This window comes from Spea bombifrons, chromosome 6 (assembly GCF_027358695.1).
Source record: "Spea bombifrons isolate aSpeBom1 chromosome 6, aSpeBom1.2.pri, whole genome shotgun sequence".
NCBI classification, from domain to species: domain Eukaryota; kingdom Metazoa; phylum Chordata; class Amphibia; order Anura; family Pelobatidae; genus Spea; species Spea bombifrons.
The window spans coordinates 43,835,769-43,862,868 of record NC_071092.1 but is presented as its reverse complement, the minus strand read 5'-3'; the positions used below and the strand labels follow the sequence as shown (position 1 = coordinate 43,862,868).

The following is a 27,100-nucleotide window of genomic DNA, read 5'->3' as shown; positions in this document are numbered from 1 at the left end:
GGCTCGGGGGGGGGGATTAGCTATCAAAATGACATCGATTGATGCCCCACTGTGACGGCCGGACCCGCGTGGGGTTTTGTACACGGATCAGCGTGTCGGTGATGCGCTCACTGTCTGCACACTCAACACTGACCGCACAGCTGTCTGGCGCTGCGGGGGTTAAAGCCCTAGCCACGTGGTGCAGCGCCCAGACAATAGCAGCGAGCGCGGGAAGCCAGGCGGGGTGAGAGGTCACGGGAAGCAAGTGGGCGTGGCCCTGGAAGGAGGCGTATCTCCCGTAGACGGGTATAAGAGTTGTTCCCGGCGCGGGGGGAGATACGAGCTGCCATTTTATTTTTTTCCCTTTAGCCATCGAACCCTGTTACCGAGCGAGTAGTCATGGCAGAGGATACCGCGGCCGTCCCGCCTGAAACTAACAAGTAAGGGAGTTGGTGGGGTAGTGAGGTATCGATACTACTTGAGTCCGCTTGCCGCCAGGAGACGGCTAGCAGCCGCTTGGGCTGCTTCTCTGTGGCGCCTGTACGGTGTGGATGTCGGCTGCGCTCGGAGATTCCTTCATCCTGTTAGTGATGTGGTACAAGTTGGCCCCTTTCGGGCACTATGGCTAGGGCCACAGCAACAGGGCCGTGCATCGCCTGTGAGGCGGCTGCCGCTTGAGCCAAGTTCCTGATTGGCTGCTTCCCTGCGAGCCTCTCTCCCGATTGGCTGTTTCCTCATTAAGTTGCGGCGCTTTGTGTTTCTGCAGGTGACATGGGTTTTGGCGCCAAAGATCCTCTCGTTTAACCAACGAGTGGCTTTTATCTGCCCCTGAACCCGGTATGCAGCTGAAACCACGTGATCACTTAACTCCTGCGCTTCACCTAAACTTGACTAGCATTTAAGGAAAGACTATTTTGCGTCTTTTTAATTTAAAACCCTTCTAGTATTTGCAGTGTATACTTTCAGACCATCTGTATGAGTTATAGCTCTGCTATCGTAGCACAAACGTCCTGACTTCTAATGCTGCCTATGGCCAATAATAGAATTGCTTGGTCTCAGCAACCAAGATGGACACTGATAAATGAAATGCTAATATAAAGTGCTGTTATGCTGGAGAACAAGTTTCTCATTGGACTTTAAAAAGTCTTCGCTTCCAGACCCGTGTAGTTGTATGGTGATTTCTGTAGCCTGTGTGCTGACCGGCGTCCGCGTATCCCAATTCCCATCAAGAAGTTTAACGTCAATAAGCTGATCTTTTGACCCAAATTTCTCTGCCCCTTGTTTCTCCTGTCAGAATGTCTGCAGATTGTGCCTGTAAGGAGGACCGACTGACTGTGTGTGCTCTGCTCTATTAAACGGCTGTTAATAGGTGCTGTTTGTGAAACTGTCTTTATTTTTAGGGTAGAAGATACTCCGGCGCCTTCCACATCAGCCGACAAAGTTGAGGGGTGAGTTCTGTGCGCGGTGAATACTTAAAGTTTTTATCCAAAATACACAGGCGGTCTTAAAGAAAATGATTCTGAGAGCTAAAATCTGTAACGGGGCTCGTTTCAGACAAATACTATAACTTGTGATTTATTTAACCTGTAGAGATGATGCGGATTGTGAAGCAAAGAAACTTATGGGCGCAGGTCACAGGCATCTGGTGATGAAGGATATACGTTCTGCGGTGGCTGCGTTTCAGGAAGCCAGTGGCCTTTTGTGAGTATTCTATGGATGTGATGTATTGTTGTCGTAATTTTATTTTGTCTTTTTTTTCACAAGTGCTTTTTATCTGTTTCTACAGAGCAAAAAAATATGGCGATACAGCTGACGAATGTGCCGATGCCTTCTTTTCTTATGGAATAAGTCTTCTTGAATTGGCGCGGTAAGCATTACTTTGTTTTATATATTTGTAACGAACATGAGCCGGTAAAATACACGCTACTGTTACCATAGGGCATGGTGGTTTTGTCACGAATTGTGTGGCATGTTAGGATAATCATGGGACCCGCTGTCACTGGCTGCAAGAACTATCTTCGTTGAGTTATTGACTGCAGCTTCTCAGAGGCCTTTGTGGTGATAAACTTCACATAATACGATCTTCGTTACAATAACAAATGGTTTTATTCAGCATGGAGAATGGAGTGTTGGGTAACGCCTTGGAAGGAATGCCAGAAGAAGAGGATGGAGATGGTGAGAAGGAGGATCCTAATATCCCCAGTGCCGCTAACCTGGACGGTATGTGTTTAAAACCGCATGAAGGGGTTAGATATGCGTAAACGAGATTCTCGGGGATATTGCTCACGGTAGCTTAACTGAAGCTTTACTGATATCAAATGCAAGATAATGATCTATAACACTTTAATCAGTTACTTCCTCCAAAGCTTTAATGCATGACATGTTTGCAGTTGGAACAAGCGATGGTGCTAATGGAAAGCCTGTCTTTAAATGCCACCTTCAGCAGCTGCTTTGTTCTGCCTGCCCTTCTAAGGTTGTTGGGTGGATTATATAAGAACTATATGCTAGTTAAGCATCTATGCAGATTAATATGATAGCTGTGCCACATGTTATCACATCAGCCTTTCAGGTATAATTGCCGGTGTCATTGTCTTGCTTTAAAATAGCCAAAAAAAAGTTCTAAAGGCGGTTTTACAGACTTGGTCTCGCTCCGAAGCCATTCTGATAAACCTGTTTTGTTAGTGTTACACTTGGCGTGTCTTGATCGTAATTTAGTGTCCATGAGAAACGCAAACTAGGATGTCTTAAGCACCGAAGCCTTTCCTGTCTGCTTAACAAGTCGCCGACTTGTATTGGGATGTACGCGTTCACCCGAAAGGAACTGCGTGATTTCTGTGTATTGTGAGAAGTTGCATTAAATAACCTGCTCCCAAGTGGAGGCAGCTATTGGAAGGCCACTCAATGTGTATAGATTAATATTTTAAAATGTACCGGTCATTAAAATGGAAGAATTTTTCTTAATTCCTTAAACATCTAGAGAAAGAAAGGGATGAGTTGAGAGAGCAGGTATATGATGCTATGGCAGAAGATGAAAAGCCTTCAAGTGAAACAAAAGGTGAAGGGGAAAGTGACCCGAAAGCTGAAGGAAATGGGAAATGTGACACCAAAACAGAAGAAAAGGCTGCTGAAGGTGATGTTGAAATGGAAGTGTCTGAGAAGGAAGCTGAAGAACCCAGTGCGGAAAAGGAAAAAGCAGAAAAGCCTGTGGACGCCGAAGAGAGTGAAAAGGCTGAGGCGCCCAAGGTGGCTGAGACTAAAGATGAGTGCATGGATGAGAAAGTGGATAAGCCCGAGGAAGGTAAAGTGTCAGATGGGAAAAGTGAGGTGGCGGAGGCTGACTCGACAGAAATGAAAGAAGAGAAATCTGAAGATAAAAGCACGGACGAAGCTTCAGCCAAGCCTGCAGAAACTTCTCCTTCAAAAGAAAAATCAGATGGTCAAGAGAAGGAGAAACCTGGTGAAGAGAAGGAGAAACCTGGTGAAGAGCAAACTGAGGACCAAGAACAGATGGAAGGTGAAGAAGGTAACTATGCCGTTTGAATACTAAATGCAGATTCATCTTAAAACACCAATGTGACTCTTCCATTACACTGTTCCAGATGAACACTGAGTGTTAAAAGCAACAAAGCCTTAAGCTGTATCTAAATTGGACGACTTCTCGTGCACCTGGGTCAGAGGCGCTTTCAGGCACTTATTCTGCGGCACTTCAACAAAAGCCTGGTGTTGGTGGCACAGTCTTTACATCTTACATGTGGTTTTTAGAACTTTCCACTTGGTGACTAAAATTTGTTGGAATCAAACTTGCCTGAATTGTATAGCTTTTTTTATTTGTTTTTTTTGACAATGTGTAGTGACTTTTTCCTCCTCCCCAGATGATGGTGATGACTCCGGTGATGATGGTGAAGACAACGAGGAAACAGAAGAAAAGGTAATTGTGGGGGAGACATTGGACTAGTAATAGAACTGCTAGATGTTGTATCCGACTTGCACTGGTTAAAGGTCTCTATGTAAATGTTGGCGATGGTCTCAAACCAAGTGTAAGACCTTAATGCTTTGCGCTGAATGTGTAAACTCCATGCCTAGATGGCTACTAATTAAGACAGGTCTGGCTCTGTCATCAAACTTTTAGGGTTCTGTCCTAAAGTTTGGATCTTAAGTTCCACATGTTAGAAATTCTCCAATGTTTCATAGGAGACTGAAGATGATGAGGATGTTGGGAATCTGCAGCTGGCCTGGGAGATGCTGGATTTGTCAAAGGTCATCTTTAAAAGGTAACTCCTAGTGTCTTCAGCTTAACAAAGGAATCCCCTGCCACCATGGAAGGTCTATCAGAATAACAAGTTCATGGCTGGTGGTCTAACCACATGTTCTCTTGTAGCAAAAGCCAAAAATGATTTCTCACCACATGCTGTATCTGGCAGTTAAATGCATCTTATAAATGTTCTATTAGTGTCACAGGTGATTTTTGAAGACATAGTTAATAGAACTACTTCTGACATGTTCTGTAACAGATTTGTGCGGGGAGAATCTTTCGGTAATACCAGTCCCATTCCTGCAGTAATTGCTATTTTAGGGCTGGGATTCTAATTTGAATATTACAGAACTTACATAAAACTCTTCTCTTCTATCAGGAAAGATACCAAGGAAGCTCAGTTGAAGGCAGCTCAAGCACATCTAAAACTTGGAGAAGTTAGTGTTGAGTCAGGTAAGTTGTTCTACATAGTCATGTGTGACCATCCACTCGCTTGCTTGAGTGCTCTGCATAATTATATTTACTCTTACAGAGAACTACTCCCAGGCGGTGGAAGACTTCTTGGCATGCTTAAACATACAGAAAGAACATCTAGAGGCACACGATCGACTTCTTGCAGAGACTCTCTACCAGCTGGGCTTGGCCTATCAGTACAATGGCAGACACGAGGATGCCATCTCTCACTTCACTCAATCCACGGAGGTGATAGAGAAAAGAATGGGTGAGTGACTTCCCTGCTAGAAGCCTGTGTAATGACCTGCTTTCTCTCAATTTGATTCAGTAGGCCTTAGCTTTTGCTAAGCAGTACCTGCTGTTGGCAATCTTTCAATTTTCTAAAATAAGAAGCCATGCAATCCTTTTGGCTGATTCCATTAACCTAATTTATAACTCGGAACTCTACCTACAGATCACGTTTAAAACACTAATGTTACATGTATCTTTCCCTGCCAGCTTTACTTTCAGAGCAAAAAGAAAAGGCTGAGGAAGTCCAGAAGGAGATGGATGAGCTGAAAGGTTTACTTCCTGATATCCGAGAGAAGATCGAGGATTCAAAAGAAGCTCAGAAATCTCCCCTAACAGAAATTGCACTTAAGGAGACTCTGGTTAGTGTATGTGTAAAAATAAATAAATGTGTAATCCATCCTAGCTTTAATTATGTGAACGTTACTAGATACTAAACTGTCCATTTGGTTTTTTTTTCTCTTCCTAGGCTGCAGGGTCTTCAGGCTTTTCCAAGGAAAATGGAAGCACTTCTGCTGTAAGTTCAGTGGGTTATTGAAGAGGAATATTTAAACACCCCCCCCATTAGAATAGAAGTAAACATCTGTAGTTGCATATCTGCCCTCCTGTATCAGACAATTATAATGTATAACGTGCTGCTGGGTGGATTTTTGCAGTAGTCTACTGCGTGCTGAACTCCCTGATGGCAGCACGATATGCATATCCATTACTGCAGTGCCCCAATATCTGAGACTGGTCCAGCATTCTCTCTCTCTCTCAATGAGAGGTTTCTGGCTTTAGCCTGGATTGTTTCACCAAAGTGACTTACTTTATTTTACTGCAATGTTTCCAGGCCCCTGTTGAAAAGAGCGGTGGTGACTGCACCGTACCTGTTACAAACTGCGTCTCTGACATCTCTCATCTTGTGAGGAAAAAGGTAATCATGCTAATAACAAAAGCTCTGTTTGGGATAGCTTACTCTTGCGTCTAGTCTCTGAAAGAATTGCGTGCTCTGGTGCTAATAACACCTTGTGGGTTTTTTTTCTCTTGAAGAGAAAACCTGAAGAGAGCCCCCTGAAGGACAGCGAAGCCAAGAAATCCAAGCAGGAGGCTGTTGAAAATGGAGACGCAGTAGTACCTACAAATGAAGAGGCAGATAAAGCTGAGGTACAAATGGAGAGGGTAGATGGTGGTCCTTCGGACATTTAAATGGCCTGCTTGCCGACTGCACAGAATCGTCTTTCTCAGATTTAACAATGGTGTCTCGTGCTGACCTGTTGTATTCTGTCTTCCAGGCGGAGAAACCAACACCAATGGAGACGGCGGCAGTGGAGACCACAGCATAATCAAATCTAGTTACTTATTCTTGTATATAAATGTATTTTCTGCTTTTTGTTGAAAGTGTCTTTTTGTAAAAGAAATAAAGTTGAAACGTAAAAAGTGGCATTTGTGTCGTGATATAACTCTCCAAGATCAGTTGGCGTTTGTTACTTAGTGGATTAACGGCTGTAAATGCCCTCAAATCAGAAATGCCAGCACTCCCGTAACTGTCTTCTCTGGTTCTCTGCCTTTTGGACACTCAAGCCTACAGTCCATGCAACATGCATTTTGTGGAAAAGAAGTAATGGTTTTTTTTTGTTTTGTTTTTTTTACAACCATTGAAATCTGGATGGGCTTTTCCATTCGTAGATCTGTCATTTGCACTCAACTCACCCTACCTTCTCCACCATCCACTTGTGTCCTCGTGTTCTGCTCTGGAGTCCTTATCTGCTTCTTGGTGTTTCTGAGAAGGGGTGGAGCCTCTGCACACGCCTTCTCTCCAGATTGGAGGAACTGGTGATTCTGTCCATGGGGGTGCACTGACTCCACCCTTCAGCTCGAAGTACCCCAAGTGGTCAGACAGATCTGTGGATCAGTCTGCTTCTTGGCGCATGTCTGGATGAGGGTGGAGCCATGGACAGCCTCTCCCCTGTTCCTCCAATCAGTGCACATGGAGGCTCCACCTTCTTAGAGAAGCTCTCTTGGCAGTCTTAACTGCTGATAGAAAGACATGGATGAAGACCAAGGAGCGGAGCTCGGAGACTGGCCTGTGAGTGGGCTTCCCTTGTGGGTCTTTCTATTACATTTGTACAAATTAAATCGGGACATTTTTGTTAACTTGTAGATTTGTACAGATTTTTAATTTACAGACAACTGTTTATACAACGCACTCTGATGCATGCTGGAGTCTGCGTGTTCTTTTGGCGTCACACAGGGCATGCTGGTGTCTGCCGGTGGCTTGTATTGATAGGTGGGGCGGTTTTACTCTGTAGTTTCTTGGAGGTCTTAAAAACGAGGCTCATGCAGCTTCAGCTTGCGGTTTAAATTCTGGTTTGCTGGTTCCTGAAGGGGATCTGTAGGGCCGGACTGGGTGAGGTACTGAAATAAAAGAGGAATTTAGTCCCAAACAATATCCCTGATCCTGCCTCGTCTGGGATCATCAATCAGCAACATGAACGCCGCGATCTCCCTTTAATGCAGAGTTTGGAGTAATTTCTACCTCCTGCTCGCTTAGACTTATTTTCCGTACCTTGCTCGCAGTCTGGAGCTTTTGAGTTTTGATCTCTGATGCCGTTAATACTTCATCAGATTGAGTGCGGCTCTAGAGGTCTCGGCATTTACGGTGGGGAATTTTTGCTCCAAAAACATGGCATTTTATTTATATTTTTTTTGTTGAATGCTGCAGACCCTGGCGCACCCAGCCTTTCTTTTAATCCCCTGCTTATTTTGAGTGTTTTGAAGGTGCTGTTCCACCTGCTCTGCTGAATGTAATACATAATGAAGCCGCTTTCCTACGCCATGTCCAATGTCGGGAATGATTCTGTTATAAACAAATTTGTCCAATAACTTCCACCAGGAACGCTTGTTGGGCGACAACAAAGCAAGCGCTGAAAGGGTGTTACCGTGGAAACCGAAAAACCTTAACTTTTTTGTGTGTAAACATTCACATGGATGAAGAAAAGGGCAGCTGTGTTGAGACATCTTTGTGTAACAATGTAACAGCGCATTGTATGAATGTTTGAGATACTATACCTTTCGGAACCAGTGCGCCAGGTTACTTTTAAAGTCTTCCTGTCCATCTGGGATCAATGAAGATATTTTTTGTCCGTCGATTGTCGTTGCGTAGGAGCCCCGATCATCTTCCGGAAGGTAACTCTGATCTATATCCTACGGGATACACGGCAGCGTTACCAGGCGTGAGCGCATGTTACGCGGAAGCTTTAATGTTCTCGCGTAGTCAGTACTTACCTGTTGGTCGTAGATTGTGAGCTCCTCGTGCCTCCTTCCGTCTGCTATTCGAACGGTCAAGGAGGCACCTGGTACCAGTTTAATCTAACGGGGAAGAAATATTTAAAATCAGGTGGGGAAGGTTATGTCTAAGTATCCCGTGTTTTGGGGGCAAACCCCTATAAGTTGGATTTGATGACAATGACATGGAAACCCGTGCCCGTCTCCTGATTTATTTTGTCTTGGGGGTATTTTCAGTATATTATATATATATATATATATATATATACGCTGAAACTTTATCCATCACCTTTTGCAGGTATGTGTACGGGGGTCTTGTTCTGCTGGGGGGGAATAATTTCTCACCGCTTGTTTCTGCTCCATATTCTTTAATGCCACGCGACAATCTTCTGTACCCAGTGCTCGTAACGCTTCCTTGGGAGGGGGAATATGTGGAAAACACTTTTAGACATTTTTCAAAAGGATTATCATCCAGAACATAACGTTTTTAATGGAGTTATTACAGAAAAAAACACCTAATTCTAATAGTATACTCCTCGCGGTTATATTTGTCTTTGTTTAATGTTATTTATCGGAAGAGTTGTTTGTTTTATCTAAAATAACAATAATAAAAATAAATAAATAAAAATAATAAATTGTTGAAAAGTAGTTTCTGATATTTGGGGAATTTTTGCAAACCGCGTGTCAACCAAAACATGCAGATATTCTAGAAGCCACAAAACAATCATATGAATGCGAACAGCTGCTGCCCCAGCTACTGTATGCAATATAAAATTCAGTAATTAGTTAATTAAGCTAAATGAACTGTTACATTTGTCAAAAGGAAAGCTTTGCTTACCGGACTTGGCGCTCCGTGGTAGAGGGGAAGCCGATAAGCCCCCGTGTTACAGTAATGTTTGTAAAATACTCGCAGGGCCGTCCATGCCTGGGCCCCCTGCGCTAGAACTGAAGCTCCTTCTACCTGCTTTGTGGGTTCGGGGCCCGATCTCGTATTTTCTTTCTCTTTTTGCAGCAGAATCTCATGCAGTTGGAAAATGACCGTCAAATGCTCATTAAACATTCTCCACGTAAAGGTCTGAAATGGGGAAAAAACATATTATATATATATTGTCTGAATATGTGAATATTGAGTATATGTTATATATATTATGATGTAATATTTTATCCGTACGATGGATAAATTGTTGTACCTTGAAGCCATCGTTCCACGCGGGACAGTTCTGATTGCTGTTTAGATCGATGTTCTCCACCGGGACGGGGCGGTCGTACTTCACCCATGGATGTCCAAAGTAAAAGGCACCGGGAGGGTTAAGACAAACGTGACCCAAAGTTAAACCAGACCAGGGCAAATTCTGGGCTCTGTCTACTGAAACCTGCGCATCAAATATAGAAAAAGGAATTGTACGGCATTCAGCGATCCAGGAATTAAGGGTAGAACGGTGACTAGCCCATAACAAGCTGACTGTTTAGGAAGAAGGAGCCGATAAAGGTTCTAGTGCTGTTTTAATCATAATAACAAATACAATTAAGCTTTGAAGCCAGATGCAAACTGTTCCTAACTTACTGAAAACAATACATTCCTCTTTACAAAAGTTTACCGCTGACTTCATCAGTAACTTTCTGACCGATATCTTATTTGCTAAAAAGCAGATTGGTCTGGGGTGAAATAATTTGCTGATAATTAAAAGAAGAATTACTATTCCTGTGATGGGTGCTGATGGACAATGCGTATGCATCAAAGTGGTTTCAGGGGAGTCTGTGTGCCCTATGGGCTTTCGTTTGCTGCCTTCCCATGCTTGATATTCCTTTTAACCCAGACCCTAATACTATGCCCTACAGAAACGATGACACACATTATAGTGAATATAAAGACGGTATGGATATTATAGCGGAGATAAGGCCGTGATTCCCCCCCTCACCTTCACTCCAGACATCAGGCGATAACGGGAGACACAACAGAGCATGAATGGAGGTGGCATCTGATCTTTCTTCTGAGCAAATATCTTCTGAGCCCATTGAGAGAGCTCTCTGTTTGACATCAATCCACCGCGGGAGCTTCCAGCGAGTAGAAGGATCACGTCTTCCACCGTAACCGCCGACCTGCAGGGATAAAGGTCACTGCATGATAAAGGGCCATTGGAACCCAGGAGTGATGGGAGTGATAAAGGGCCATTGGAACACAGGAGTGATGGGAGTGATAAAGGGTCATTGGAACACAGGAGTGATGGGAGTGATAAAGGGCCATTGGAACCCAGGAGTGATGGGAGTGATAAAGGGGATCTATACGCCTAAGAAGATATTCCATTAAAAATCAGCCGTTTAATTGGCTCCTCTTCCATCGTGAACGAAGCTGCCCCGCATGGTGATATTTGTTCATACAGTCTACCTGTTTATCATCGATCGGTAGAGCTCGATTTCTCCTTTAGTGGGCTGAGCAGAGTCCGAGAAATAAACCCTGTGAGAGTATTCTGGACGGGGTATCGTTTGCGGAATATTTTCACCCTTCTGTGCAGGCTGCTGGTTATTCCCGTCGGACGCCCTCATCACGCGTACCAGTAACGTGGCACATGGCACAATCCTACAGAAACACGGTTTATGAATAAATATTCATACGGAGAGATCCAACACGTGATGCTCAGCTTGCATGTAATATCAGGTAACTGTTATATGTATACGGTAACAATTGTTTCAATGAGGTTACGTTTAATATCTTGGGGTTACCAGTAAAGAACCAGAATACCAGCGAACCAGCGTCTTACCGTCCAGAGGATGCCAAGGATGCCGCTGAGAAGGGCCGGTCGGTAGGCGGGGGTTTTCGGTAAACGCGGATTTGGTGAGCGCCTTTGTTTAACGAGATCTGGAATGCAGAATTCATTATTGCGTGAAGACTTCTGACTTCTTAGTTTGCAGATAATGCCTTTCATTGATATGTCGATGGTGGCTCGAGTCAGACTCAAGCCCAACATGTGGCCCGGTCCAGCTTATCACGTAAGTGAGTGCGAGTGGGGGAGAAGCTCCTGTATCCCAAGCTCCTGCTCTTGTTTTTTGGTCCTCGTCAGCATCCATATGGTTGGGTCGTGGATGAGTCTACTTTGGCTCATGCGTGGCTCAGAGCTCCACGGGCCACCTCGCTTTTACAGATGAAGCACGCGGTCAACACTCCATGCAAGTGCCCTTAAGCCCCAAATACAGAGACCTACCTTAACCTCTTCTGAGTTTGACGTGGGTGCTTTTTGGGATCCAGACTCCACAAAGAGATTGAGAGCTGCCCATCCAATCAGAGACAGTCCTTTAGTAAACCTATCGATAGTATAAACCTAAAACAGATGACTTCATGATTATAGCGGTCAATGGGGGCAACAATGTCTGGATAAGGGGGTAACTATCAAGGCAAAAGTCAGCCAACACTTCTGCTGGATGTGTGTGTCTTCCACACAAGGGTTCTTCATTAAAGATGATGTATGGTTAACACTACGTACAACTTGAATTGTGTCGATCAATAACACCCAACTTCCCCGACAAACCCTTGCCTTCACCTACCTTTAGTAACAGGGTGGCTGTAGGTGGCAAGTTCAGTGAGCGGATCTGGAGTAAGTAGTTATAGAAAGGGTGGAAGATGTCGCTGTCCAAGTCAGCGTCACATGAGATGTCAGGTCCAAACCTTCAATAAAATGTAAATAAAAAATCTAATTTTTTCTTAATATCGCCTGAAAAATGATGTATTTTTGGCAATATCTGTTTCATATACACTTCAAGCTTTTACCGGTTCCAACCTTGCCTAGCAATTTCCAATCGTTCTCTTCCACCGTTTTGTCTAGAATTATGGTTAAAATATACAAAATAACAAAACTTTGTATATAAATACAATAGCACCGGCGACACATACGGCCTTCGAAAGACTACAGAGCAAGGAATGTTTGAGGGACTATGAATGACACCAAAAAGAATCACTCGTCCTTACTGCTCAAAGTTCTTATCAAATATCCTTCCGGTGACTTGAGTGACGGTGACCGCGTCAGGCAGGAATCGAGCTCCGTCGATGTAGAGGTCAATGGCGTCCTTAGAAGAGTATGGCTCGGAAACCGGCACGGCCCGGGAGAGAGGGATGTACGCTGCCTGGGGGTAAGGAGAAGGTAAGGATGGCAATAAACAATATATAACATTCAAATAAAGCTGAACAGATTTATCCCTCACAGGCTTCCTGACGTTTCCAAACTGGTCTGGAGCTAAGCTTTAGGTGAGAGGCCATTTGCCGTTTCTCATGGGTATTTTGACACTGTTGGTTAGCATAAAGGGTTAACTTGTCGTCAGGATCTACTCCAAGGAAGCACTCACCTCTGGAGCCTCTTGGGTCTGTGCTTCGGTTGTTGGAGACTCCGGAGGGAAAGGGAACTCTGGCCTGGATCCACCGAACACGCAAAGTCTTATCCTGGCACCGCCATATTGTTCGAACATCTTCTCGTAATGTTCCGGCAGCTGGAAAGAAACACGCTGATCTCTAACACATGGAAACAGCAAGTGCGTATCTGGTTTGGAATTTGGTTTATCCAGGAAAATACATGAATAAAATAATACAAATATTATATCCTCCTTATATCCAGCGGCAACTTGTCATTTTGTCAATGGCCTACTAGAAGGACCAAATGCCCAATGGACCGTAGGACCACTAATGACCAATAATTATGGATTCGATGCAATTATTACATCCTTGTGGTTTAAGATTAAATGTAATCTGGATTAAAACCCGCAGCCTGAGGCTTTTATGGGTGGAACTTACTATGGCGTGGAGGTTTTGAACCGGTGGGGCAGGGCAGTGGTACAGGGCCAGGTCGTGTGTCCCCGCGTTCCATTCCAGAGAACTGCTTTCAGGATCTGATGGACCTGGGGAAGGTAACTTGGATTACATATACAACAAGACATCTCTCCTGAGCACCCGTGACTCCTTATTCCTCCTCGGACTTTATGTATAAATATTTATATATAATACCTCACGATATTTTAACCGGCCAAAGAAGGACACTTTTGTTTTAGAAGCATGGCTGGTGGAGAGGCTGGTGGAGAGGCCAGTAAGCATCTATAGATGAAGATAGAATGATCTAGCTTGTTCAAAAACTGATATATAAGATATAATTTTTGGCCCAGAGTCTAGAGCCAACGTCAGAAAGTGGCACCGGGTACGAAAGCCCTTGGCTTAATGTGGCCTTGTTTATCAAAGACGTCTGGTCCTCCTGATGGGTCGCAGACCTCTTACCTGTTCTGGCCTTAGAAGAAGCCGGCTTTGTGAGCCTCAGTACAGTCCATGCGGCTGCCCATTCCTCGCTGGCCAGTAAAGGCTCCAGATTCCTCCGGTGGTGCCAAGGAGACGACGCGGTGCTTCCCCCAGGCCAGTGATAGAAACGTACTATGAGAATCATGTCTTCTCTAGGGGTGACGTCCTTGAAGGTCACCTGAAGGTCATGATCAGAAATGACCATAGAAATATACCCATTAATTTTAAAACAGAAAACTGTTTCTACTGAAATATGCAAATCCCGGTGGTTTTTTATGGCACTTGTTGAGTTTCCAAGCTGAAAACCCAGACTTCATGTAAATCTATCCCATTGTATTGATTTTGATTTTCGTGCCCCAATCACGGGAAGAATCTTGACCACTTTTCCAAAATTTCAGCACTTTACAGGTTTGACTCACAATGTGGCACCAGAACAACCCATCTGAAAAAGAGACCTCTGAGGTCCTGAAATCTTATGTCTTTTTCTCTTTTGACTCAAGGAAAGGTATCAGCTCTAAAGACGCCGTTTTCCATATTAATTTTTCTTACCAATGCGTCAAACCAGCTATTGGTTCTTATTTAACCCATTTATTGACTTAAATTGTTAAAATATCGCCATACCTCTTGTTCCCCGAATATAAAATATCCGTGCTTGACACTGGAGCTCACGGCAGATAAAACGGCCATCATTCCGGTCCCCCTTGTGTGTATAACCTTTCGGGGAGTGGGAGAATAAGGAGTAGGTGGTAAATTCCATATCAGTGTTGCCATAACTTAACAAATGTATAATGTACACAGATGTCGGGCGATGGACGTATCATCTATATATTCTATAACATTTCCGTGGAGCCATGAGTGTCCTCTCCACCGCTAAAAGTATCATTTACGGACCCTGGTGCTAAAACCAACATACTTGGCCAGTTTCCAGGTGATATCCGGTGAGCCTTAGGGTTCCATCGCCAAGAGGTGCGTCTTTTACCCTATCTATAATAAAGCCCACCGTGTCCTCGGCGTCCTGTGCTCCTCGCGCTGCGCTCGTGTGATGTCTGAAAGACACAGGAAAACCCACCAGATGTTTCCACGGATTCAACACGTAACATAGTACTGAATAAAAAACATATATGAGCTCCACAGGCAAAGCTCAAGATGCTTTTGTAAATCTAATTTATTTAGCACACTAACCAACTGTCCTGATTTTGGCAGGACTGTCCAGGTTTGGGACCGAATTCCCGCAATGCTCCCCTATTTTCTAGGGGCTCAGAGTGTTTGCTGGGTATGAGGGTATGGCAGGGTTCTACAGCCCTAAAAGCCCCAATAGTGTATATATAAACAGCGGAAAATGGTTTAGAACTCATTAACGCATTTGTGTTATTCTTTTAACGAACTCATTTTCATAAATAGCTATCAATAGATGACAAAGTCACGTAAAAGGTCTTGGTAGAGTGCGGTCCCCCCCTCGTCCAACCACACGACCATTTGAAATGGTGGCAGCTATGTGAATATGCTCAGCGTCATCAGCCAGAAGCGGATTGCGCGACACTGGTGCGCAAAAGGTTAATAGTTTATTTTATTGTAGGTCCCGTATTAAATTTAAACACCCCCACCCCAATGAGAGACTCAGTCTGTTATTTGGTTGAAAAACTTTGTTTTATTGGAAGATTTGATTGATTGCGATATTTGGGAAATTAACAGTAGTTGGAAGAGCGCAAGCATGAAAACACATTCATTTACAGGAACTAGTTAATACACAGAAGGGCAACTAACAGGGCATTATTACCTAAACAGTATTTCATTCACTGGCCACCTATGTCTCGTTTGCCAATGTAATGGCCTGAAGCTCAGCCCAAAGCGCCAAGAAGATCCGGCCAGATCCCTAATGATGACATCACAAAACAGGGGACAAGAACGGATCATTCCTGCCGTCCGTGTAATAATACCCCAAGAGCTGCCTCTCTAAACCTGATGCTCCCCCTATCTTGCAAGGTTCCTCTAGTCTAAAGCCTGTGTAAGAATGGAACTGACACCAAAAATTAGACCTCTCTATTCTCTAGATTATGCTGAAACTGCCCGGAAATATCTTTTTAGTGGGCACGTGGGCTCCGTCGCGGGGCAGCGGAGGTAGGACAGCTCCCTCTCACCTCTGGCTGGTTTTCTGCTGGTTAGGAAGCTCCTGGACTGGGGGTGGATCGACATAGTCAGTATAAGGGGAAAGGGATACGTTAAACGCGTGGGGGGGATGGTGGAACACTGGCCGGTGACTCGGGTCCTCTGATACAGTAGCATTCGGACCGGCCATCTGCAAGAAGTCGGAGAGAGAGAGTTAAATCCAGACAATTACATCCAATTACAACCACTGAAAATGATGAAAAGAGGCTTTTTAAACTTAATTCTGGGGCAAAGATTTAACGCGGAGCTGTCACCATGAATGCCAACGAAACGTTCTTCTGGCTCTTTGCACCTGAGTTGGGCATTATTATTTATTCCGTGCACCTTGCGCTCCCTTTTTATTGGTGGACGACCGGATCTAGGTTATCCCTACAAAGATTGTTGAATGATTTACTAAAGCCTACACTGATCTCATGTCAACGGCCTCCACTGGGCCAACACTGGCAGACATTTATCCCACCCCGTGCTCCTGCACAGATAAGATGGTAGCCCCCTTCTTGAACAAGACTTATTCACTAAAGAAGAAGTCCTTGGTGACATATACATACAACCTCAAGTCGTTAAAGTGTGTCTTTAAATTATCAAGTCAACTCAGTATGGAATTAGAATAATGAGCTGCGTATGGGAACCCCTCTACGGATTTATCCACCCGTTCTTCTTCCCCTGAGAAGGTTTGCCGCTGCGGACGATTACTGGCGCAGAGGAACTGGGATAAAAGGTCCAAATATATGAGGTATGAACATTAATCAAGGACCCCATCCAAGTACGGGCAGCACAGAAATATATATATGTGTCTTGAGAAACCCATCATTCCGATCGGTCCAATAAGTTTTAATGTGATCCAGAAGCAAAATAACAATGTTCATATACAGCCGTACTTTACCGAAAGTGTTTTTAGTGTTTTTTGATGGAAAAAACAAACAATTTAACAACCAGAGCTATACAAAAGACCAAAGGATTATTGGATTAATCTATACACTATAGGGACAAAAGTATTGGGACACCTGACCATTACACCTATCTTGATAACTGATCCATTGCATGACATTCATCAGTGTCACGTGACTGTTACTCACCAATGGTGGATACTGATACAGTGAGGCATTCCTCAGATCAATCTCTGCCAGCGATTGGATTTCGGCATCTCTGGCATTCATGACACGTAGAAAAAGTTCTGCTTTTCCAACCTGTGAAGATATTACTCGGTCACGTTCGGAGCCGCCAGCAGTCCTCGGATTCGGGTTTCTCATTAGGTGGGACTGGTAATTAGTCTTTACACGTTACCTGTGGGACGGTGTTCAGCTGTCCCGTGCTCAGTCCCGGCCTCAGCGGTAGGGCTCTCACCGGCAGCTTCCATCGACCACTCAGAACCTGGTTGTGCTGGTCAAACAAGTCCAACTTCGTCCAGCCGCGGGAGGACATGTGAGGGACCTCTTGGCCATAGGCGTTGAATCCTCCTGATGCTTGTAGCTCGACAACTAAAGCAATGGAAGATCCAGGCCTTACCCTAAATGTAAAGATAACGATTGAGAAAAGACAGGTTCACGGCAAGTGTTTACATTATTTGGTTAGTAAGTGTGTGTAGCAATCTTCAAATTTATGAGTCAAGAGGTTCAATATATCTCAGTCTCATCATCACTGAGTAAAAATACGTCTTTCTTTTTGACCATTTTTGATAAAGAAGAACAAGGGATAGGATAAAATTATATCTTTTCTACTTAAAGGAACTAGTGCCCCAATTTTTTTTGGTTACTCAAGTTAGAAAACAGGACTTTTGCATCATTGTCCTCCTCCCCTAGCTGCCGCTACTGAAACAAAACATATTAATTATTATTTTTATTATTATTATTATCATATTATTATCATCATATATGAACTTATTGTACATGCTCAGTAGCACATGAAACAACAGCCAATCACATGTATGCCACCAAACCTTTTGTGCTCATATAGCATACATGTGATTGGCTGGTTGATTTCACCTCCCATTGACTAGACTTGCAGTTCTACTGAGCATGTGCAAGGGGCATACTGGGGTATGCTCCCTGCTTTCAGTGGAGGCAGCTGGAGGACGAGATAAATGAGAATGAAGTCTGATTTTCTAACTCCAATAACTAAAAGATGGCTGCACCGATTTCCACGCGGTAAAATGCACAGGAGTCTGGACTTCAATATGCATATAACATGAACATAGAGCAGCAGTGCTCCTTTAATACACGAAGCTATCCAATACATGATTTCTAAGGTGAAAAAAGCGTGTTTAGGTTACATTGGTATCATGTGTTTTCAGTATAACAGATCTAGAGGCACCTGGGTATTGGCTGCTTGGCCGATAACAGCGCGGTGTTTCCCCTTGAGGTATTAGCAAGGTGGTGAGGATGCTGCCACATCTCACAAAGCGCGTCGGGGAGGGAAGCGGTCTGCCCCATCCTGTGGCCATTGCTGTACAGTCCCGAGAGCAGCCGTACCTTCTGAAACGTCGGTTCCAAACCCAGTAGAAAGTCATAAAATATCACAAATCCAGCCCTGCGGATAATAATGAGACCAGAAACGTGATTGGTCGATACCCACGGTTGGGTGACCCTACACATTTTATATTTAGTATCATTAAAGGAAATGATTGTCCAAAGTGTCTATTATCGGTAAAGGGGAATTCAACGGAAATAAGATTCTAGAAAAAAGACTAGAACCTTTTATTTTAAGAGACAATGGGAGTTATCTATCACTATAGCAACCGCTTCCATTCCATCGGCTACTATGGTAATATAATCAGTATTTGTTGTTATCAAGATTGAATGGACAATAAAGCTTTATGTAAAGCCTAGGGCAGCAACCCCTGTCCCGCTTCACGAGGGGCAGAGTCCTATTGGGTGACTGGGGCTCCCGGGGGCCACAGCTTGGGGAGATCAGAGACAAAAGTGTGCCCAGTGCAAAGAAGAGATAGAGAAGGACCTTCTGGAAGATAGGTCAGGTCCCAGGGGGCATAGCCCTGGGTCAGGTTTAGGCCACTGCCCCCCCCCCAAATTAAGGGGCATTGGGCTACCTACGGCTACTATAAATTCTAATACTTACACTGGATCATATGGCGCTGGTCCCAGAGCATCTAGGGGCTCCAGTATGTGTCTGTTTGTTGATGGACTAGGAGGACGCATCGAACCCTACAACATATACACATCGCAGAGTGAAACCTATTCATTGTATTTAACAAAATACAATTACATTTAATGTATAATAAATGTTTCTATGCAGATTATTGGGGGTTTAGGGCGGTAGAGCCCTGCGATACCCTCATACCCAGCAAACATTCTGAGCTCTTAGAAAACAGGGGCATCAGTGGAGGAACGAGGGTCTTTGAAGGAGATTGTCCCCCTTATAGAGGGGCACTTGGGAGGTACGCATATATCTACTCACCAGCTCCCCCATTGCAACGGCGGGTTCTGGTTTCCCTGGGAATTGCCTCGTAGCGTGCAGGGGAGGTGGGACCACAGGGGGAGGTAAGAAGGGTGGGGGTCCGTGACTGACTCGAGGAGGCATTCTGCTCACATCCCGTCTGAGCATCTCCATGTCAGCCTGGAGCTGAGCCATTTGCTGGAGATGTTCCCTCTGCATTTCAAACATCTCGGACTCTCCTGTAAAGACAGACCAGCGAAGACTACGTCAGAGGTGGCGGCAAAACGCGTAGGAAACCTGCCTGCTCTGGATAGTTATAATAAAGCCCCCCTCCCCCCAAGGCATTTCACACCATTATTTACACATCATCCATTTGACCAACACATCTAAACACAAATTATAATATATTTTGTTGCCTGGAACAATCTCTAAATGGAACGGCCAACAAAACACTTTGTAGTTGTTGAACAACTTTAACTTGTGGGCAAACCGAAGCTAAACATCTAGGAGGTCCATGTTGGCCATCAGCTGGAGACATGCGTTCATTCATGGAGGAGCTATTATTATAACGTTATGCGTTAATTAAATTAATTTAAACCAAAATTATAATACCAATGTATTTTTAATCAGTGTTATTTGGTTTAAAAGTAAGGAGCTTCTTTATTTAGTCCAGAGAAACTAAGATCAATGGCATAAAGGAGAAAAAGTTTATTAATTAGTTGTCCATTCTGAGCTTCTGTCCCTTCTCCTTACCACCCGCTAAAAAAAGGCTGCCTGACCGAAATTAACAAAAGTATAATGAGGTTAATAAAAAAATCAATCAAATCTCAAGAGCAAGATTTTTATTCTATATAAAAATAATAAAAATAATAATAATAATGAAATGGCTGCAGATATGATGGATGATGCTGCTTACATTAATTTATGATCATCGTTACATTCATAAATTTTAATATTTATTCAAATTGTAAAACGTGAAATAAAAAAAACCCGACAGATCAGCTCTAAAGGTGAATTTTCAATGCTGACACATAAACGAGTTCAACAAGTTTTAAGAAATAACTTATTTAATAAGCAAATAAAAAAAAAAAACAAAATATGTCCATAAGTCATTGTTTTGATTAGAAAATACTAAAAAAAAAAACAAAACATTGAGATTATTTATTGGTGATTTTTTTTATTTGGTGGGTAAAATATTTGGTAATGTGCGCAGTCAAGTCTAGTAATGAGCGTTAAATGTTCTTCTTATATAGGAGGTTGTGAGGGGTAGGAGATGAGATGTATTGGGATCTGGTCACATCTTCCACCTGCTGGGGTCCATTAAAAGGGAGGCAGACGAAGCAAGCCTGCAATAAGATAAGGACATTTTATTTGGAATTTATTCACCTAAATTTATCTTTGCTACAGATTTAAGGGCACAAAATGATATTTGGGTAATCTGATTAATGAACCCATGCAGAGTTTTTGTGGTTTGAGAATGAATTAAATGTCCTTAGCTTGCTTCTCTTCAATGGGGAACAACAAGATCCATTAGAAGTTTAAAAGGTATTGGCTCGATTTAAGAAGGGTGTTTTTTTAATATATTTTTTTATATATATTTAGGTCAACCTAAATCATTGATTTACAAATATAAGCCATAACGCGTTATATACCCCAGATGACCTCTTAAAAGCCATCTTGGGTCTTGTAGGGGTCCAACCATTGGACCATCAGTTGGCATGGTAGGTCAATGGATCTCCGCAAACTGACTTGCCACCATTAGGTCCATTTGTTATGATGCACCTACCATGAAACATTACCTACACATCACCCTATATGTTGCTTTTTGATTTTTTACAGTCTATCGTGTGTGACACCTACCCTTCTCTGTCTTTTTCTTGTTCCTGTGTAGTTTTAAGTTAAAGATTTCTTCTTCCAGGCGCTGATTCTCCAGTTCTACTGCCATCAGCTCAACGTCTAGTACCCGAGAAGAGCCTTCATGCCCTGTAACCATAAAGCCTGTCATTGAGTGTGGTGTAGATAACCTCCCAGGCTGGTAAATTAGGAATATTTAATAGAGTTGCTGGATGATAAAAATGATCTTTAAATCAGTAGGAGAACTATCATCAGAAGAGCCCATGGTGTCCTATATTGGTCCATTGCCTGGAATTTCCTGCCAACAACAAACCCCTTTTTACTAAGAATATTTATGTCTCTTGAATGCCTAGCGGTGTCTGGGATGTAAAGTTAGCAATGGACAGTTGGCCCCTGTATCTGCCCCTTTAAAAGCCACTAACGGCAGGTAACAACACAGTTAGGAGGGTGTAGATCTCTAACAGTCTCTCTCCCTGCATGCTGAAAATGCAGAAAAGTAACATCACAACCATGCTGGATCAGTCTGGACAGAAACACAGGTAAGCTGTTTGGGGGCTAAGATGGCACAGGTAAGCTGTTTGGGGGCTAAGATGGCACAGGTAAGCTGTTTGGGGACAGACTTGGCCTTGTGGGACATGTCACTTGGTGAATTCGGTGGAGGGCCCTTTGGTGTCTAGTTAGGCTCCTGGTTGTACATATATCCGCTCATTTGCTTATTTCTCAGTAAACGTGGCACCTCTCATACTTTTCTTTTTCTTCTCTTTCCGTTCCTGCTTGTGAGCCATCTCTTCAAATGCCATTGCCTCTGCTTGTAGGTCCCGCATTTGAGCCAAGACGGCTGGATCGCTTCCACCGCTCTGGACGTATGCCAACTGAAGGGCACTGGGGAGGAATCAACGTGTTACGCCTGAACTTTGCATCCGTTCCATGTTTTTATTTATTTGGTGTCGTAAACAAAAAAAATAAAATAACAGAAAAATAAGACCCAAAAGAATAAAAATGGAAGAACAGCTCATTCTAACACCACTAGTTTCATGGTCTAGATTGTAGTTTTGCATGTTGCATGGATCTTCTTGGCCCCTTATAGGCATACTTTATTAATGAGCCCTGAGACCCTTTAAATATTAACTCTTTAATGGCACATCCTGCAGATTCTATATAATGACTCTGATACATGTCTTCACAGAAACCTTGACCTGTCATTATGTAAAGATACACTTGATTGAGTCACCTGCATTCAGGCAGGGATAACAACCACGAGTTGCCCCTTTACCCCGAGAGTTCCCAGGTGTGCTTATAGGCGATCGGTGTAACTATCACACCATGTGATGAAACGCCATTAAAGCCCACAATCAAATCTGTACCTGATTTCAGAGGAAAGGGGGCTGCCGTGGGAGGGGAAGGTTATAAAGTGCAGAGGAGGCTTCTCCTTCTTGGCTGGGGGGCTCGCTGTCCGTTCCTGGTTGGATCTTTCCGATTTGGTTCTGTATTGAGAAAAAAGTTCATATTATCATACCTGGGAACTTGCAGGACGCGGCCAGGACTGCCTGTCGATGTGCGGGGGTGCTCAGGCCGACAGGGGTGGGCGTTCCTGTCGACGTCGTGGGAAACACCCCCATTTAAAGGGGAAATGGGCAGGGAGTGGGGCGTGTCAGGACCACGCCCCGTGACCCGAGTCTCCGAGCCAATCCCGGAGAATTCCCAGGTATGCGTATTTTCTATTATACTAAAAACTCAGGGTTTTTTTTTAACCAAATACTGAATTATATCTCTCGGAATCATTTCAGCCCCAGGCCAATGAAATTTATAGACATTGTCCCGTAGCGGAAGCCGCGACCGGCCATACCTGCTTTCAGACTGGATGAGTCCAACCTGGTTCCGTAAATCATCCAAGGCCAGCTGGTTCTTCTCCTCCTGAGCTTTCAATTCCAGCAGCATCTGCTCGATGTGGCTGGTAGAGGATCCGGCGTTGGCCACTTCTGAAAGACGCTGCCGGATTTCTGATAACGAAGCCATTAAAAGAAATATCATATGGGAGAACGAGCGAGTGGCAAAAAAACTCAAGGCGACGACGTCATGTAATGCTTCTCGATGTAATAATTAAACACGAAAAATATAGAATCTAAATCTAAATCTCCTGCTTTAATATATAATGTTACCATTCCTATTCATCAAATCTAAAAGCAGATCACCCTTCATTCATTCACAGGAGGAGGAGATTGTCTGCTTCTTTATAAGTCAAAAGTATGACCTCACATTGAACATGTGATGCAATTCTGAGCATCGGGGACTTAAAAGAGACATTATGAAACTAGAAAAGGTGCCAAGGAGGGCGGCGAAATTAATGAGTTAGCAAAAAAGTTGGATCGATATACGCTATAAAGACAGCGTCATAGAGAGGATATTATGTGCGGGGCCGATATAAAGAGCGCTCCGGTGACCGGTTCATTAATAGAAATCTACAAAGAGCCAGAGGTCGTCTGCTGAGACGGGAAGAGCGAAGATTTCATACACAACATAAGAAGGGATTCTTTACAGTGAGGGCAGTAAAGGTATGGAATCCACTGCCGAGAGAGGGAGGGGGTTCTAGCAGAGATGATGGACTTTACTGAGAGGGTGGTAGATAAGTGGAACAGCCGCCCAGTAGAAGAAGTATAGGCTAATCCAGTGGTGTAGTTAAAACACACATGGGATACGGCTCCTGAATTTAAGACGAGACCAACGACTGATTAAGGTCTTTACAACAAGAGAAACTGGCAGACTAGACGGGGGCCGACGGGGCCGATCTTCCGGCAGATTCCAGTCTCTGTAATGGTTGCTCCATTCACGGATTGCTGATGAATGAAGTGCGAAGCGATGAGGAATGACATTCTAATCTCCGGAGCTGCTGTTGGGTTTACTGAACATTTTGCCCACAACTTGCCTTCTCTCTGAAGCTCCAGCGCCTGGTTTCGGGTCTGGAGGTCGGCGAGGTGGCGTTCATGAGCTTCTGCCATTTCCTGCATTCGCTCGCGGTACTCCCTGTCCCAGGGGCTGGCTTCCTCCTGGGGTTTAAATTGAATGATTATGAATTAGAAGAGATGTGAAGATCATGATGTATGTCAGTATCCATCACAGCCTTATTCATCGACATTAAAGGTGCTGTTCCACCTGGAATGCAGCATTAGAAAGACTCGTAATGCTGGAGTAACTTTATTAATGCATCTCTATCAACTACAGAGGGTGTTAGATAAGTGGAACAGCCTCCCAGCAGAAGTGGTTGAGGTTTATACAGGGAGGGGATTTAAACGGCTCCTGAATCTAAGACGAGACCAACGACTGATTCAGGTCTTTACAGCAGGAGAATCGGACAACCAGATAGGGCCGACAGGGTCTGCGACGTTGGCGTTTCTGCGACGTTGGCGTTTCTGCATTAATGGTATAACACCGAGGCAGATAATGGACGTCGGGGGGGGGGGCTATTATCCTGTATCCTTCCTCTTTAAACTTTCCCAAATTGATCTTGTCTGGAAAATAATTCTAGGGTTACCTGAAACTGAATGGATCTCAGCGACGGGACGGTGACCTCCAGTGACTGCCGCAGCTTGTGGAACTAGAAAAAGACGAGCATGGTGAACGATCTCCCAGATTTACCATCAGCAGAGAAATCACGACTTTACAACCGCAATAAATACTATTTGAAAGATATGCTGAGCTGTTATGTTGAAACCTCTGTCAAAGAAATAAGTATAAGGAAAAAGTTAAATGCTGTTATAAGGGCGACTCGTCAGCTCATCACAAGGCGCTATGTACTAAGTGGGTGGCTGATCACACTGTTAACTACTTAGGTTCCATATATTAACAGGGGGTTTCATGGGTTTTATGTTACTTTACATCTTTACCTTCAGCCATATTTCTATCCCATGGATGTTTAAATCCCCTCACCGTATTAGCCTCTACCACTTCTGCTGGGAGGCTGTTACACTTATCTAGCCCCTCTAGTTTTAGATTATGATCTCTTGTTCTAATATTTCTCCTAATCTTCCCTCCCGTACTCTGTTACTTTCTAACCCCTCTCTTCTCTCCTTCCACCCGGACATATTGCGATCCCGTAGCCTTTCCTGATAATTTATATCCTGCAAACTTAGAATTTGCACCCAAACATCTCGCTCACAATACCTGTGCTGAACTCACTGAAGTCTGAGTTTGCAGGGCAGTCGTAAGTCCCCACTCACTCTCATTACCAGATACGTAGCTTGAAACCCAAATCTTACAGGAACGCCTCCCGCAAGAATGGCGGCCCGGCCTCATATAAAGCATTAAGCAGGGAGAATTCTCACCGGTTTAGCTATTATATATATATATTATCGCCATCATATTCCATAGTGCTGTACAAAACGATACATATAGCATGGGCCAGCTCAGCTCTTATCGCAGATTGGGTCATTTTACCATAATGAGATAAACTTTAAGTTATCTAATAAACTCCCGTTTTAGGGAATAAACCCATCGTTGCAGTTTGTACGCGGTTTCATCCAGCGGGTCTCTATGGCTGACATGTCTGCACGTAGTCGCAGGGGTATCTGCCCCGTCCCTGTATGCCGTGTATAATGTGGACGGATTCTGCCCCCGCAGCCGGAGTTTTGCTCCCTATGCCTTCTCTCACCTCTTCAGTTAAGTGTTTCAGCGCCCTGCTGTCTGACGCGGCGTCCGGGCGTCCGTATCCATCCAGCAGATGCTGCTCCCGCTCGCTCAGCAGGCTCTCGGCGACTCTCAGGCGCGCAATGCTTTCCCTCGTCTAGATTTAAAAAAAAATTTAAAAAAATAATAATAAAAATAAAAAAATAAATTAATAAATAAATAAAAAGTTTAACCCCTTAAGGACAATGTGTTGTCCTTAAACCCATTAAAAACAATCCATTGTGAGCCCGTACATGTAAGGGCTTTATCATGAAGGGGTTAAAGGAATGACACAAGTTTATGAGAACTGCAGAGCCAAAGAGCATCAGACTTTACAAAGCAATCAGTCCCATAAAGGGTTAAAAAAAAAAAAGTGTTTGCTAGAGATCCAGGCAGATTCCCTGCTCCATATGTAAAGAGGTCGGGATCAAGTGTTACAACTAGAGGGTCATAGATGGAATGTAAGGAAGTTGTACTTTACTGAGAGGGTGGTAGATACGTGGAACAGCCTCCCAGCCGCAGTGGTATCATGGGATAGGCGTGCGGCTCCTGAATCTAAGATAAGGCAAACTATGTTTACGCGACCAAGATTCGGCCGGGACGAGTCGCGGGATGCTCTGTGTGTCATGTTTAACCATGTAAAGGCCAGCTTATATTGCGGCGTGATGTATAAAGGCGCTGAGAGGTGTTGGTTACTGGAGGGTTAAATTGCTCATCTCCTATTGGTTACTCAGCAGTCTCCCAGATCTGTATATAAAGGGCATGATTTGACTCGGAAGTGGTCGGTGGTTCGAGCGAGACCTCCGAGTGAGATGTTTCCATCCATATACCTGTATTCATAGTGAATACAGAAACTCCCAGTATCCTCAGCCGGCCTGATCCTATACCAAGTGCTGAAATAGGTTATAGAAAGAAAACTGATGGGAGGACAGAAGTTCCGGATGAGGCTTTCTCCTTACTCTGTAATCAGGGGTCTCTGTCGTCCTGGGAAGCCCTCGGCCCGACAGATCTCCGCCGCGGCCCCCAATACAGAACTTTTCCTTGTGTTTCTCCAGGAGGGCGTAGCTACGGAACGCCATGTTACAGTAACGGCAGCGATGGCTCCCCAGATCCGCCATGACGATAGCCGAAGAAATACCTGGGTGTCCCGGGGGGAAATGAACAACACAATGAAATTAATCATCTGAAAAAGATCTGATGCCAGTGTTAGAACTCACCAAGCAACATCTTGTTACCCCCTCACCAGACCCCCAATGCCTGTCCCATGTATGTTTAAATTCCCTCACTGTATGAACATCTATCACTTCTGCTGGGAGGCTGTTCCACTTATCTACCTCCCTCTCAGTAAAGTAAAACTCACACTACATCTAAACCTCTGGGTTTTTTCCCCTCTACTGCATGGAATCTGAAATTTGTTTGTCCCCCCCCCCTCTCCTCTCTCCAACAATACCCCCTTTACTAAAATATTGTTAGAACAAGGGGTCATTATTAACAAAAACAAAAGCGTCAGAAGCTTAGATGGA

At 44.0% G+C, this 27,100-nt stretch overlaps 3 protein-coding genes and 1 long non-coding RNA gene across 6 annotated transcripts; 1 reads left to right on the top strand and 3 right to left on the bottom strand.

Annotated features, from left to right (window-relative positions):
• The first annotated feature begins 291 nt into the window (after positions 1-291).
• Positions 292-6,391, top strand: NASP (nuclear autoantigenic sperm protein). Of its 3 annotated transcripts, none has more exons than XM_053469144.1 (15): positions 292-419; positions 1,380-1,427; positions 1,570-1,680; positions 1,766-1,846; positions 2,093-2,199; positions 2,957-3,502; positions 3,852-3,907; positions 4,171-4,250; positions 4,611-4,684; positions 4,764-4,952; positions 5,183-5,334; positions 5,442-5,489; positions 5,805-5,888; positions 6,005-6,118; positions 6,247-6,391. In XM_053469144.1, exons 1-15 carry the CDS (start codon positions 379-381, stop codon positions 6,295-6,297), a joined length of 1,782 nt encoding a protein of 593 aa, XP_053325119.1. In that variant the 5' UTR covers positions 292-378; the 3' UTR covers positions 6,298-6,391. The 3 variants fall into 3 exon arrangements, with proteins under 3 accessions (XP_053325119.1, XP_053325118.1, XP_053325120.1); XM_053469143.1 differs by having other exon boundaries at positions 5,183-5,340; XM_053469145.1 differs by lacking the exon at positions 2,957-3,502 and having other exon boundaries at positions 293-419.
• Positions 6,392-7,173: 782 nt separating this feature from the next.
• Positions 7,174-8,324, bottom strand: LOC128499876 (uncharacterized). Its single transcript, XR_008354823.1, has 3 exons — positions 8,240-8,324; positions 8,024-8,158; positions 7,174-7,369 (listed from the first exon to the last, which is right to left on the bottom strand). It is a non-coding gene; the product is annotated as an uncharacterized LOC128499876 (long non-coding RNA).
• A 200-nt stretch (positions 8,325-8,524) lies between these two features.
• LOC128500966 (uncharacterized) lies at positions 8,525-14,195 on the bottom strand. Its single transcript, XM_053470338.1, has 13 exons — positions 14,130-14,195; positions 13,491-13,686; positions 13,017-13,120; positions 12,575-12,715; positions 12,201-12,355; positions 11,780-11,900; positions 11,440-11,556; positions 10,999-11,096; positions 10,626-10,817; positions 10,159-10,339; positions 9,430-9,612; positions 9,078-9,314; positions 8,525-8,653 (listed from the first exon to the last, which is right to left on the bottom strand). The coding sequence occupies exons 1-13, from the start codon at positions 14,193-14,195 to the stop codon at positions 8,525-8,527; spliced, it is 1,920 nt and encodes a 639-aa protein (XP_053326313.1).
• Positions 14,196-15,604: 1,409 nt separating this feature from the next.
• Positions 15,605-26,707, bottom strand: CCDC17 (coiled-coil domain containing 17). Its single transcript, XM_053470337.1, has 14 exons — positions 26,537-26,707; positions 25,564-25,695; positions 24,448-24,510; positions 23,842-23,962; positions 22,765-22,918; positions 22,283-22,402; positions 21,664-21,800; positions 20,925-21,047; positions 19,086-19,303; positions 18,747-18,832; positions 17,985-18,200; positions 16,959-17,181; positions 16,751-16,861; positions 15,605-15,804 (listed from the first exon to the last, which is right to left on the bottom strand). Exons 1-14 carry the CDS (start codon positions 26,693-26,695, stop codon positions 15,643-15,645), a joined length of 2,025 nt encoding a protein of 674 aa, XP_053326312.1. The 5' UTR covers positions 26,696-26,707; the 3' UTR covers positions 15,605-15,642.
• Between the last annotated feature and the right edge of the window lie 393 nt (positions 26,708-27,100).